The sequence below is a fragment of the Heliangelus exortis genome, chromosome 1, assembly GCF_036169615.1.
Source record: "Heliangelus exortis chromosome 1, bHelExo1.hap1, whole genome shotgun sequence".
Lineage (NCBI taxonomy): Eukaryota > Metazoa > Chordata > Aves > Apodiformes > Trochilidae > Heliangelus > Heliangelus exortis.
The window spans coordinates 197,037,628-197,051,654 of NC_092422.1; the positions used below are offsets into that span (position 1 = coordinate 197,037,628).

General features: G+C 51.5%; 1 protein-coding gene across 4 annotated transcripts in view; it reads right to left on the reverse strand.

Annotated features, from left to right (window-relative positions):
* Positions 1-3,899: 3,899 nt before the first annotated feature.
* Positions 3,900-14,027, reverse strand: part of NRF1 (nuclear respiratory factor 1) — a 99,539-nt gene continuing 89,411 nt past the window's right edge. For all 4 annotated transcript variants that reach the window (XM_071734287.1, XM_071734286.1, XM_071734285.1 and 1 more), the window contains one exon: positions 3,900-4,726. In XM_071734287.1, the coding sequence (XP_071590388.1) occupies positions 4,563-4,726 (164 nt within the window). In that variant the 3' untranslated portion in view covers positions 3,900-4,562. The remainder of the gene's footprint in view (positions 4,727-14,027) is intronic.

Sequence of the window (14,027 nt, forward strand, 5' to 3'; positions counted from 1 at the left end):
GGTAGAAGCAGCCAACTCAGCTGAACCCCAGACTTTGGGACCCCCTCAATGACCATGGGACCCTCCCCATTGTGCCCAGGCTGGGGGTAGGAGCAGGATCCTTCCCCACCAGCTCCTCCCCAGCTGGAAAATCCAAGGCAAAGCTCAGGGATGGGCTGGGGGGGGGGGACACACAGGAGCTGCCCCAGCAGGAGGTCCCAACCTGCTTATCAGAGCCTGATTAGCAAAGATTAAAACCTCCTGGCAGCATCTGCTGGGGTGAGCTCCTTCCCCCCCCCCCCACCCTGGGCTGCCAGAACCTTTGGGCCACCCCAGCTCAGGCTCAGGGACCCCCAGTGACCCTCTCAGCAGACCCAGCTTCTGTGTGCAAGGACCAGAAGTTTGGGTGGGGGAGATCAGGAGGAAATTCTGGAATTGGAGGGTGGGGAGAGCCTGGCCCAGGTTGTCCAAGGAAGTTGTGGCTGCCCCATCCCTGGCAGTGTCTCAGGTCAGGTTGGATGGGGCTTGGAGCCCCCTGGGCTGGTGGGAGGTGTCCCTGCCCATGCAGGGGTTGGGACTGGATGAGCTTTGAGGTCCCTTCCAACCCAAACCATTCCAGGATTCTGTAAAATTCCCGAAGCTCTTCAGGAGAAGCCTGAAGGTAACAGACACTGTGCTCATTAAAGTGCTGCTGGAAGATGAGGCTGCTTTAAAGAAAAGGGTTCAGGGAGACCTCAGAGCACCTTCCAGTGCCTGAAGGGGCTCCAGGAAAGCTGGGGAGGGACTTGGGACAAGGGCCTGGAGGGATGGGACCCTCCGAGGGGGAAGGGTTTGCAGCTGGGAGAGGGGAGATGGAGAGGAGATCTTGGGCAGGGAGGGAGGGAGGGAGGGAGGGAGAAATTGTTTGGGGTGAGGGTGCTGAGCTTTAGAACCAGGTTGCCCAGGAAAAGAGTCTCTGCCCCATCCCTGGCAGTGTTCAAAGCCAGGTTGGATGGGGCTTGGAGCAATCTGGGAGGGAGGTGTCCCTGCCCATGGCAGGGGGGTTGGAATGAGCTGAGCTTTCAGTTCTCTTCCAACCCAAACCATTCCAGGATTCTGTTTCTTGGGGAAGGAGGGAGGGAGAAATTGTTTGGGGTGAGGGTGCTGAGCCCCTGGGTGCCCAGGTTGCCCCCAGAAGCTGTGGCTGCCCCATCCCTGGAGGGGTTGAAGGTTGGATGGGGCTTGGAGCCCCCTGGGCTGGGGGAGGTGTCCCTGCATTGTCCAGTTGGAACTGGAGGAGCTTTAGGGTCCCCTCCAACCCAAACCATTCCATGATTTATGAATTTGCTTGCCACAAGCATCCCTGGCTGCTCTGCTAAATGTTCCCCTTTTTCCTTCCTCCTCTCCATCACTTCCATCCTTCCTCCAATCTTCTTCTTCCCCAAAGCACCAAAGAACCCACAGGATTCACCACCCTGGAGCCACTGTCCCACCTCAGCCTTCAAATAAAGCTGCTGAAACCCAGCACTGCTCCTCCTTGGGTTTGATTCCCTTTGGATTTTATTCCCTTCTACTTGGGTTTTATTCCCTCCTCCATGGGCTTGATTCCCTTCTTTTTGGGTTTTATTGCCTTATCCTTGGGTTTTATTCCCTTTTCTTTGGGTTTGATTTCCTCCTCCTTGGGTTTGATTCCCTTCCCTTTGGGTTTTATTCCCTTCCCCTTGGGTTTGATTCCCTTTGGGTTTTATTCCCTTCTCCTTGGGTTTTATTCCCTCCTCCTTGGGTTTTATTCCCTTCCCTTTGGGTTTTATTCCCTTCTCCTTGGGCTTGATTCCCTTCTCCTTGGGTTTTATTCCCACCTCCTTGGGTTTTATTCCCTTTTCTTTGGGTTTGATTCCCTTCCCCTTGGGTTTTATTCCCTCTTCCTTGGGTTTTATTCCCTTCCCCTTGGGTTTGATTCCCTTTTCTTTGGGTTTTGTTCCCTTCTCCTTGGGTTTTATTCCCTTCTCCTTGGGTTTGATTCCCTTTTCTTTGGGTTTTGTTCCCTTTTCTTTGGGTTTTATTCCCTTTTCTTTGGGTTTTATTCCCTTTCTTTGGGTTTTATTCCCTTCCCCTTGGGTTTTATTCCCTCCTCCTTGGGTTTGATTCCCAAAAACCTCACCCCAAATTGCTGGGCCCACCCCGTGGGTGATGGTGCCTGGGCCTGGTGGTGGCTGCAGGAGCTGAAAATGCAGGAATTCAACCCAAAAGGCAGCTCTGCCCTTGGGTGGGAGCATGGGGAAGGGGTGGGGGGGGGGTCCCTGCTTGCTGCTGGAAGAGGAAAAACAAAATAAATTGCACAAAGGAAGAGTTCAGCCCCAAAATCTGTGACCTCCTCCTCTCCAAGCCCCAGGAAACGGGGGGGTGGGTGCAGAACCAAGCCCCAAAACTCCCACTGGGGGGGGAGGGATGGGAAAATACCCCAAACCCTCCAAATACCCCTAAAAGACCCCAAAACTGGAAAGCTGGAGGCAGGGGTAGACACATTTGTAACAATTTATTGAATGAGGCAATAACAGACACTGGGAAAACAAGGGGGGGGGGGGTCCATGCTCTGCTACTTGCCTGGTTTTTTTTTTTTTTGTCTTTTTTTTTTGGGGGGGGGGAAGGTGGGAGGGCAAGGGGAAAGGGAACCTCTTGGATTTAAAGAACCTCATTTCATTGCCAAAGAAACACTGACTTGGAAAAAGCCACCAACATCTTCACGACGACAATAAAAAAATAATAATTAAAAAAGAAATAATAATAATTAATAATAACAAATTTGAGAACCAGGACCCTCTTGTTTCTATGGAAGGATCTCCCTCCCCCTCGTTAAAAGTACAGAAGAAATGTATACAAAGAACATTTGATAGGTTTGTGGGGTTGTTTTTTGTTTTTTTTTTTCCATATAAAACAAGTAAATACAAGAATCCCAAAAACTTCCTCGAAGGCTGAGCGAGAGGTGGAGAACTTCTGTTCATGGCCACTTGGAAATAAGAATAATTAAAACCAAAACAAACAAACAAACAAACAAAAAAATAAACCAAACCCAACAAATTAAAAATTAAATACCATGCACAACTGCACGTGTGGTGGGGCCGTGGCTGAGGGAGGGTTTGGCCCTAAAAAAAAACCCAACCACCCCCAAAGGCTTTTTTTTTTGACCCTCCTGGAAAGGTTTTTGGGGTTTTTTGGGAGGTGATGGGGCTTAAAAATGCCCTGCAGCAGCAGAGCTGTGCTGGGGGATGGAACAGGGGGGGTTGGAGGGTTGGGAGGTGCTGAGGGGTCCCCCAAAGGGAGGGGTTTGCACTCACATCCCCCCAACCACTTCCAAGAGAAACTGGGTCTGGAGAATGGGAATTTCCAGGAATGGGAAGGGGAGGATGTGGGATTGTGTTTGGGGGTGGAGGGGATGAGCCCAACGTGGCCCTTTGGCAATGGGAAATCCTGGGAAAGTGGAGGGCAGAGCCAGGGGGGGACAGGCAGCCAGAGCCCCTCCAGAGGCATCTCCACTCTGGTCCAGATCCACAAAAAAACAAAAAAAAAAACAAAAAAAAAAAAGGGAAGAAGTAACAATAATAATAATAACAATAATAATAATAACAATAAAGAAAAAAAAAACCAACCAAACCCAGAAGAGATGTCAAATGGCAGGGAGGAGGTGTCAAGAGCAGAGGAAGAAGAACAGATCTCCAGTGTGCACCAAGGGGCGTGGGGGGGATTCTCCACGTTGGGTCTTGGGGTCATCAAAGGCAGAGGTGGCCCCACTCACCAGCATGGGGAGGGGGCAGCAGTCCCAGGGGGCTCCTGGAAGAACTTTCTGTCTTCTCCAGGCTGCCACCCCACTGCAGTCACACATGCATTTGATTTTTTTTTTTTTTTTTTTTTTTTTATTCCCAGGAGAGGAGCCTTTTCCAAACTCGGTTTTTTGGGGAGGAGTTGGGTTCTTTTTGGTGTCTCGTGGGTTTGTTTTTTGGTGTAGTTTTTCCTTGCTGTTTCTGTGGTTCGTTTTCAATAGAAAAGTCCATGTTAAAATCTTGGAAACCTAATTTGCCAAGTGCAGAAAAGTGGAGGGCAGTGCCCAAGAGATGCCATGGAGGAGGAGGAGGAGGAGGAGGAGGAAGAGGAGGAAGATGCTGGCGATGCTGCTGGAGCTCAAGGTGTCTGTGCTCCCCCCAAGCCTCACCCTGTCCCATCCATGGGGGCAAAAGGGGGTGAGAAAGGGCTTGCTCTTTGTTTTCTTCTCTTTGCAATCTCCTCAGAATCAAAGTCCCACCACAATTTGGCTCCTCACTCCTCCTGAGAGCAGAGTGGTGCTGCAAAAAAAGCACTGAACACGCAACCCCTGCTAGGAATATTTGCTTTTTTTTCCTCCGTTTTTTTTTTTTGTCTTTTTTGCTTTTAGGGAAAAAAAAAAAAAACCCAAAAAGAAAGAAAGAAACAAACAGTTACCAAAAACCTTCACTCTTCCAAAGCTGGGAGACTCAATGCCACCTGATTGCATCCCTGGAGAGGCGTTAAAAAAATCTTATTGGCGTAAAGAGAGGAGGAAAATCACCAGGATCCTGTGCTCTGGGGCACGGTCACTGTTCCAAGGTCACCACTTCCACTGCCTGCCCATCCATGGTGACAGCACTGTCTGCTATCCTCGTGGTCACAGGTGCCATTGCCACCTGCACGGGGCCATTGCCTTGGGCCAAGCTGGTCACCACGGTCTGGTACATGCTGACGGGGATCTGGACGAGACCTGCAGGGACAAAGACAAAAAAAAAAAAACAAACCCAAGCAATAAATAGGTGTGGGATGGGAAGGGAAGGAGTGAGGTTGCCATGTGGGATGAGGTTGGGATGGCCACGTGGCGTGGGGTGGTCACCAGAGGGTTGGGGGCTGTGTTTGTGCTGTTCCGGAGGTGATCCTTTGGATGCTTGGGGGATTCCCACCTGGAAAAGTGTCCAGCTCCAGAGTCCTGGGTAAAAGAAGGACACGGAGCTGTTGGAGCCAGTGCAGAGGAGGCCCTGGAGCTGCTGGGAGGGCTGGAGCAGCTCTGCTCTGGAGCCAGGCTGAGAGAGTTGGGGGTGTTGAGGCTGGAGAAGAGAAGGATCCCATGGGGAGACCTTAGAGCACCTTCCAGTGCCTGAAGGGGCTCCAGGAAAGCTGGGGAGGGACTTGGGACAAGGGCCTGGCGGGATGGGATGAGGAAGAATGGCTTTAAACTGGAAGAGGGGAGATGGAGAAAGAGAGAAAGAGAGAAAAAGAGAATAAAAAAGAAAGAGAAGGCTCTGAGGAGATCTTGGAGCACCTTCCAGTGCCTGAAGGGGCTCCAGGAAAACTGGGGAGGGACTTTGGACAAAGGTCTGGAGGGATGGGACCCTCCGAGGGGGAAGGGTTTCCAGCTGGGAGAGGGGAGATGGAGAGGAGATCTTGGGCAGGGAGGGAGGGAGAAATTGTTTGGGGTGAGGGTGCTGAGCTTTAGAACCAGGTTGCCCAGGAAAAGAGTCTCTGCCCCATCCCTGGCAGTGTTCAAAGCCAGGTTGGATGGGGCTTGGAGCAATCTGGGAGGGAGGTGTCCCTGCCCATGGCAGGGGGGTTGGAATGAGCTGAGCTTTCAGTTCTCTTCCAACCCAAACCATTCCAGGATTCTGTTTCTTGGGCAGGGAGGGAGAAATTGTTTGGGGTGAGGGTGCTGAGCCCCTGGGTGCCCAGGTTGCCCCCAGAAGCTGTGGCTGCCCCATCCCTGGAGGGGTTGAAGGTTGGATGGGGCTTGGAGCCCCCTGGGCTGGTGGGAGGTGTCCCTGCCCATGGCAGAGGGCTGGGAACTGGATGGTCTTTAAGGTCCCTTCCAACCCAAACCATTCCATGATTCTATTTCTTGGGGAGGGAGAAATTCTTTGGGGTGAGGGTGCTGAGCCCCTGGGTGCCCAGGTTGCTGCCCCATCCCTGGAAACATCCAACCTGAGCTGGATGGGGCTTGGAGCAACCTGATCCTGTTGATCCCATCCCTGCTCACTTCAGGGGGGTTGGACAAGATGATTTTTAAAGGTCCCTCTGTGCCAAACCATTCAGTGATTGGATAAATCTGTGTCTGGAAAGCCAGGAGTTGGGGCAGGGAGTGTCCTCCTGGTGTCATCATTGGTGGCTTGGTGGCCTTGCTGTGCCAGCTCACCCATCAGAGTGTCACCTGGGATGAGTTCAGCAATGGGATGGGGTTGGGATGGGTTGGGTGGTGGCAAGGAGAGCTCAGCCCATGCCAAGGGGCTGCCCAGCCAGGGGGGAGGAGGTGAGAATGAGGTTAAGGAGGAAAGAAAGAAATTTTTGGAGAAGGAACTCGAAGGAGGTGCCAGGGTGGTACAGGAGGTGCCTGGTGCTTCCAGGTTGGGTTTTCCTGGAGGCTGGGATTGCTCCACACGTTTCAGTAAGTGTGCCACCAGCATTGGTCACCCACAGAAGAGGAACACACTTCCAAAAATGCTTTTTTTTCCCACTTGATTTGCCCAGAATTGCAAGATCTGGGGCTGAGGAAGGGAAAAATTTGGCTTCTCCTCCCTCTGATTTTTCCATCTCCTGTAACTCCATCCATTACTTGGACACCAACCCCACTTTTGCAGCACACAAGGAGGATCCCACAGAATCATGGTTGGAAAAGATCTCTAAGATGACCAAGCCCAACCATCAACCCAGGAAAAAAACCCCACAATGGTCACTAAACCATGTCCTGAAGTGCCACATCTACATGTTTTTTGGATCCCTCCAGAGATGGAGACCACACCACCTCCCTGGGCACCCTGTGCCAGGGCCTGAGAACCCTTTTTGTGAAGAAATTCTTCCTGATGATCAATCTAAACCTCCCCAGGGGCAACTTCAGGAGGTTTCCTCTTGACCTATTGTCACTCACATGGGAGAAGAGGCCAACAACCACCTTACTCCCACCTCCTCTCAGGGAGTTGTAGAGGACAAGAAGGTTTCCCCTCAGCCTCATCTTCTCCAAACTAAACAATTCCACTCTCCTCACCCTCTCCTCACAGGACTTTTTCTCCAGACCTTTCAACACCTTGGTTGCTCTTCTCTGGACACAGCTCCCATCTCTGTGCAGACCACAGACCACTCATCCTGCCCAAAATTCCCAGTACAGCCCCCAGCTTCTCTCAAACAAGACTTTTTCCAGCTCAGCCTCCATCCCAGGAGTTCCTTCTGCCTTCACCCTGAGATGGGGAAAGGGCAAGGTGAGACCAACAAGCCCTGGCCAAGCTGTGCTGGCTCCAGGCACCAGCTCCAGGTACCACACCCACCTGGATCATGGATGATGGAATGGGATGGGTTGGGAAGGACCTTAAAGATCATCCAGCTCCAACCCCAACACATAAGAGGGGGAAAGGAAAGCAAACCAAGCTGCTCAGCCCTTCCCCAGTCCTGGATGGACCCAGCCAAGTAGGAAATATCTTTTTCCCCAGGGTGGCTCAGCCACAGGAGGGGAGGAGATGCCCTTGAGATGGCTGCTGGCAAAACTTTGGCCACATTTTTGGCCAAGGAGAAAAGCACCACAGTGCCTAAGGCCAGGAGTTCTGGTTAGCCAGGGAACACCAAGGTGACAACAAAACCAGGAGGTTCCTGAGGGCACTGTGATCTGAAACAGATGCAAAGAGGTGGAAAGAAACAGCAAGGAGCAGTGGAACTGGTCCCTACAGCTGGGCAGGCAAATCCCTCAGGTCGGATGGGACTTGGAGCACCCTGGTCTAGTGAGAGGTGTCCCTGCCCATGGCAGGGGGTTGGGATGAGATGATCTTTAAGGTTTCCTCCAACCCAATTCCCAGGAAATCCTGCAGGCTGGCAAGATAAACACCATCTTCCTGCTGTCATCTGCCTGTACCCAGAGCTGCCTTGGGCTTGGCAAAGGGTGATTTAGATGAGCCTGCCTTGTGCATGAAACCATCCTCACCTCTGCTGGTGGAGGAAAAAATAATAAAGAAAAGCTTTTAGAGGGTTTTTTTTAAGAGGTTTGTTGTTTTCAAAAAAGTTTTTAGAGGTCACCAAATCCTTCCAGCCAGCAGCACGGGACAGACAACCCCCGAAACGGTGTTCAAAGGGTTTAAGAGCAGGTTCCTGACCCAGGCTTTCCTGAAAAAGCAGTAGAAGCTCTTTTGATTCAGGTTTGTGTGGCAGAGAGCAGCCCTCCCTCCTGCCAAGGACACTTGTTTAATAACAGGAGGTGGCAGAGCATGGCTTGGTGTCCTCAGATAACTCCCTGTGCAGACAGGAAAGCTTAGGAGTTAATCACACTGACCAGGTGGGTGACCTCGGGGCTTTGCAGTCCTCCAGCATCCCTCCTTTTGGGATCTCAAAGCTCTCCGTGGGTAGGAAAGTTTCCTGATCTCCCAGCCAAGGGTTTGGTTCCTGCCTGAAGGGTGATGTCCACCTTCATCTGGTTCATGGCCCAACCAAGGAGCCACTTTCCTGTGGGATGGTTCAACCGCTACGAAGGGTGTGGGGTCAGGAGAAGGGACAAAGCTTCCAGGGGGGTCCTAATAGAGGAATTTTAGGTGATAAAATGCTGAAATGAGAGCTGATACTCTGCCCTCTTGAAGAAAATCTCCAATCAGACCCTACAAGGAAATCCAGCACATCCCAGTTGAAGCAGGAGCTGGCACAGACTGGGAGATGTGGCCTGGGATGCACCTAAAATCCTGGCTCCTGCCCTCTGGGTTGCTGACCTGGAAGAGACTGCTGGAGTTCCCAGGGGATGCTACAACCCCTGGGCAACCCCAAGAGCAGTCACCACCACCCCACAGAACACACAACCCAAAAAACCTGGTCCCTCCATGCTGGTCCAAAGTGACCCTTGGCCAGGGCATGGCTGCTGCAAAAGATGGAGAGCTGGGAAGACCCAGCTGGGGTCACCACCCATGGCCAACCCAAAGACCAGAATCACCACCATCCTCACAGACCTCAGAGAAAACCTGAAAATCTGGTCCTTCCATGCTGTTCAGACACATCTTGGTCTGGCTATGGCTGCTGCAAAAGATGGGTGCCATCAAAAGATGGAGAGATGGGAAGACCCAACTGGGGTCACCACCCACAACCACAACAAAGACCAGAGCCACCACTATCCTCATGGACCACAGAGCAGAAACCAGTAAATCTGTCCCCTCCCTGCTGTTCAAACACAGCTTGCTTGGGTATTGCTTCTGCAAAGGACAAGTGCCATCAAAAGATGGTGAAACGTGAAGACCCATCCAGGATCTCCCTGTCCATGGACAACCCAAAGACCAGAATCCCCACCATTTGAAGGAGCACATGTGAAAAACCTGATCCTTTCATGCTGTTCAAACCTTGGTCAGGGTAAGGCCACTGCCAAACACCAGTGGTACCAAAAGATGGTGAAATGTGAAGATCCAACTCATGGTTGATGATGGTCACCTCATGGTGATGAGGTCACCACTCATGGACAACTCAAAGACCAGACCCAATGGACCACAGAGCACAAACCATCCAAATCTGGTCCCTCCAAGCTGTTCAAACACTCCTTGGCCAGGCAAGTGCCACCACCAGAGATAGGTGGTACCAAAAGATGGTGAGATAGGAAGACCCAAGCAGGGTCACCACTCATGGACAACTCAAAGACCAGACCCAATGGACCACAGAGCACAAAACATCTAAATCTGGTCCCTCCAAGCTGTTCAAACACACCTTGGTCAGGGTAGGGCCACTGCCAAACACCAGTCGTACCAAAAGATGGTGAAATGTGAAGATCCAACTCATGGTTGATGATGGTCACCTCATGGTGATGAGGTCACCACTCATGGACAACTCAAAGACCAGACCCAATGGACCAGAGAGCACAAAACATCCTAATCTGGTCCCTCCAAGCTGTTCAACCACTCCTTGGTCAGGGTAGGGCCACCACCAGAGATGGGTGGTACCAAAAGATGGTGAGATGGGAAGACCCAACTGAGGTCACCACTCATGGACAACTCAAAGACCAGACCCAGCACCATCCTCATGGACCAGAGAGCACAAAACATCCAAATCTGGTCCCTCCAAGCTGTTCAAACACTCCTTGGTCAGGGTAGGGCCACTGCCAAACACAAGTGGTACCAAAAGATGGTGAGATGTGAGGACCCAACTGAGGCCACCACTCATGGACAACTCAAAGACCAGACCCAATGGACCACAGAGCACAAAACATCTAAATCTGGTCCCTCCAAGCTGTTCAACCACTCCTTGGCCAGGCAAGTGCCACCACCAAGGATGGGTGGTACCAAAAGATGGTGAGATGGGAAGATCCAACTGAGGTCACCACTCATGGACAACTCAAAGACCAGACCCAATGGACCACAGAGCACAAAACATCCAAATCTGGTCCCTCCAAGCTGTTCAAACACACCTTGGTCAGGGTAGGGCCACTGCCAAACAGCAGTGGTACCAAAAGATGGTGAAATGTGAAGATCCAGCTCATGGTTGATGATGGTCACCTCATGGTGATAAGGTCACCACTCATGGACAACTCAAAGACCAGACCCAGCACCATCCTCATGGACCAGAGAGCACAAAACATCCAAATCTGGTCCCTCCAAGCTGTTCAAACACTCCTTGGCCAGCCAAGTGCCACCACCAGAGATGGGTGGTACCAAAAGATGGTGAGATGGGAAGACCCAACTGAGACCACCACTCATGGACAACTCAAAGACCAGACCCAGCACCATCCTCATGGACCAGAGAGCACAAAACATCCAAATCTGGTCCCTCCAAGCTGTTCAACCACTCCTTGGCCAGGCAAGTGCCACCACCAGAGATGGGTGGTACCAAAAGATGGTGAGATGGGAAGACCCAAGCAGGGTTTCCATGGAGAGGATGGGTTTCTGTCAGCCAGGTTTTGGCCAGACCTTGCAGCTCAGCCATGGGCGAGCAAGGAAATGTCTGTGAGAGACAGCACCAGGCAGCTCCCTTTCAGCATGGGATTAAAATAAATCTTCTCAGCATCTGACGTAGCAGATCTGACCCCATCCTGCCAGGGGTGGTGACCAACCAAAGGAGGAGAGGGCTGGAAAGTCTGCTCTGCATTAAAGCAGAGATGATCGCCCTTGGGAGGCAGAGAGGGAGACGATTAAAGCACTGAGAGACCATAATCAGGTCCAGGATTGGCCCAGCACTGCATCTGCTCAGACCTGCACCCTGATTAGCCCTAATCTAGCTGGCATATGTTAATCTAAAGCATGGATCTCAGCCCCTTTCAATTGTATTAAACCTCAGGAAATCCTGGAGACAAACAATTAAAAAAAAAAAAAAAAAAAAAAAAAAGATCCATCCCAAATTCTTGAATCTTTGAAAAAGATTAAAAAAAAAAAAAATGGAGCTGTGGTAGGGTGCTCTGTGAGGAATGTGGTGGGTGCTGCCTGAGGAATGTGAGGGGTGCTCTGTGAGGAACATGAGGGGTGATCCGTGAGGAACATGAGGGGTGATCCATGAGGAAAATGATGGGTGCTCCATGAGGAACATGAGGGGTGATCCATGAGGAACATGAGGGGTGATCCACAAGGAAAATGATGGGTGCCCTGTGAGGAACATGATGGGTGCTCCACGAGGAACATGATGGGTGATTCATGAGGAACATGATGGGTGCTCCACGAGGAACATGAGGGGTGATCCACGAAGAATGTGAGGGGTGATCCATGAGGAACATGAGGATGATCCACAGGGAACACTATGGGTGATCCATGAGGAACATGAGGGGTGCTCCACGAGGAACATGAGGGGTGATCCATGAGGAACATGAGGGGTGATCCACAAGGAGTGTGATGGATGATCCATGAGGAACATGAAGGATGATCCATGAGGAACATGAAGGGTGATCCACAAGGAACATGATGGGTGATCCATGAGGAACATGAGGGGTGATCCATGAGGAACATGAGGGGTGCTCCACGAGGAACATGAGGGGTGATCCATGAGGAACATGAGGGGTGATCCATGAGGAACATGAGGGGTGATCCACAAGGAGTGTGATGGATGATCCATGAGGAACATGAAGGGTGATCCACAAGGAACATGAGGGGTGATCCATGAGGAACATGAGGGGTGATCCATGAGGAACGTGAGGGGTCATCCACAAGGAATGTGATGGATGATCCATGAGGAAGATGAGGGGTGATCCACAGGGAAGATGATGGGTGCTCCACAAAGAACAGGGTGTAAGGATGGTGGGATCCCATGGGATCCTGCACACAGCTCAGAGAAGCTCCTGCTCAGGGAGGTGATGGCAGCAGAGGTGATGGATGAATCATGCATGGAGCAGATCGTGGCTGTGGGCTCCTGGTGGGTGGGAGGAGGCATCTGGACTGGGTGTTTGCTTTCCCTTCATGAAGCCACCCAAAAAAAACCCAAAACCCTTTGGAAGAAGTGGCTGGGGGACAAAAGTTGGGTGGGGCTTGAAGGTGCCCCTGCTCATGGTAAGGGGGGTGGAATGATGATCTTTAAGGTCCCTCCTACCCAAACTCATCTGCAAATGATTCCATGATGGGGAAAGCACAAAGCTGAGGCACCTCCATGCCCCCTGGGAATCATCTCCTGGCCATCATCTCCTGACCTGCCAGCACCTCCTGTCCTCAGCAGGGTTGAGGAGCCAGCTGGGACAAGGCCAACATCTCCACAGAGAGCACCAAGGTCCTGCAGCACGGCAGGGGAAGACTTTTTTGGTGGCTTTGCTATGAGGAAGGAGGCTGTGGCATGGCCACCAAGTCAAGTGATGGCTGGTGGTGATGTCCTCCCTGGCCATGGATCAGCAGCAGAAAAACCATTTTGATCTGGACTTGCTGCATTAAAACACCCCAAAGGATTTGGGGGGAGAAGATGGGATGGAAGGGATGATTCAGAGCTCTAGGAGTTGGCATCCAGGTTCAGGATGGGTTTCTGTCACTCAGAACAGTCAAGGCTCAAGGGACCAGGGTCACCAGTGCTGGTTTCTTCCTTGCTTTAACTCCTCTTCACCCTTGAGATCAAAGCAAGTGCAGCATAAGGAAGAGATTTTCCTGTCTCCAACTGTCAGGCACATTCCCAGCCCTTCAGGATCTGGACATCTGTCCTACTCAGGGACTCAAAAAAAGCCTTTTCTTCTCTGCTACCATTCTCCAAGGTGCATCCTTCTCTGCTGTTCAGTGCCTGAGAGTTTAAAGTGGCTCAGGTCACTTGCTAAGGTGCTCACAGGACACAGATAACTCACTGGCCAAGCAGATCCACTCTTCAGTGCACAAATTCCACAAAATCTTTTTTTTTTCTTCACCATAAATGAGGTGTGAGGTTTACACCCCCTGGCTGCTGATACAGCCCATCACTTTATTGTTTGCCCACAGCTGGAGAGCAGTGCTGAGGACTCATCTGTCAGCACCTCACGTGGCTCCCCAGCCAAATTGCCAAGAAAGAGAATAAAATTTATTTAGTGGGTACCTCAATCCAGGCAGGAAGCAACCACACCAAATGGAGGTGGAAGATGGGCTGGAATGTCAGTGCAGATCCTGCACCATGGAGACCTCATCAATGAGGAAAAACCTCAACAGCCCACAACAACCTTGGCCAAAGCACCATCTGAAGCTGGACTGGTTGTCATCTGGCAGCAGATGGTGGGAAGAGCCTTGATCCCTGTGTCCTGTGGCTGCTGGGCTTTCCTGACTGCACCAGGATGAGTTTTCAGCTGCTCTGTCAGGTTCTGCAAAGCTTGAAATGCAGCCTGGAGAAGAGAGCTCTTCATTGACACCAAGACAGGAGTTGTCTCAACAACCTGTAAGGACAATGTGGACATTCCAGGTGGCACTTCTGAAAGCTTAATCCTCACATGAAACACACAGAAACATGGGAGGAACTGAGTGGTGTCCAATCCCCAGGGACATCTCAGCTACCAGGCACTCAGTGAGAGAAGTTCTCAGCCCAGCTGGGATGGGCTCCTCTGGTCAACATCCTGGTGTGGTCTTCTACATCATGGAAAGGATGAGTAGCAGGACCTCAGTGGGAATTTTTCTGCATGGAGCTCCAACAGGAACACAAGAGCAAACTCCTGGAGGGTC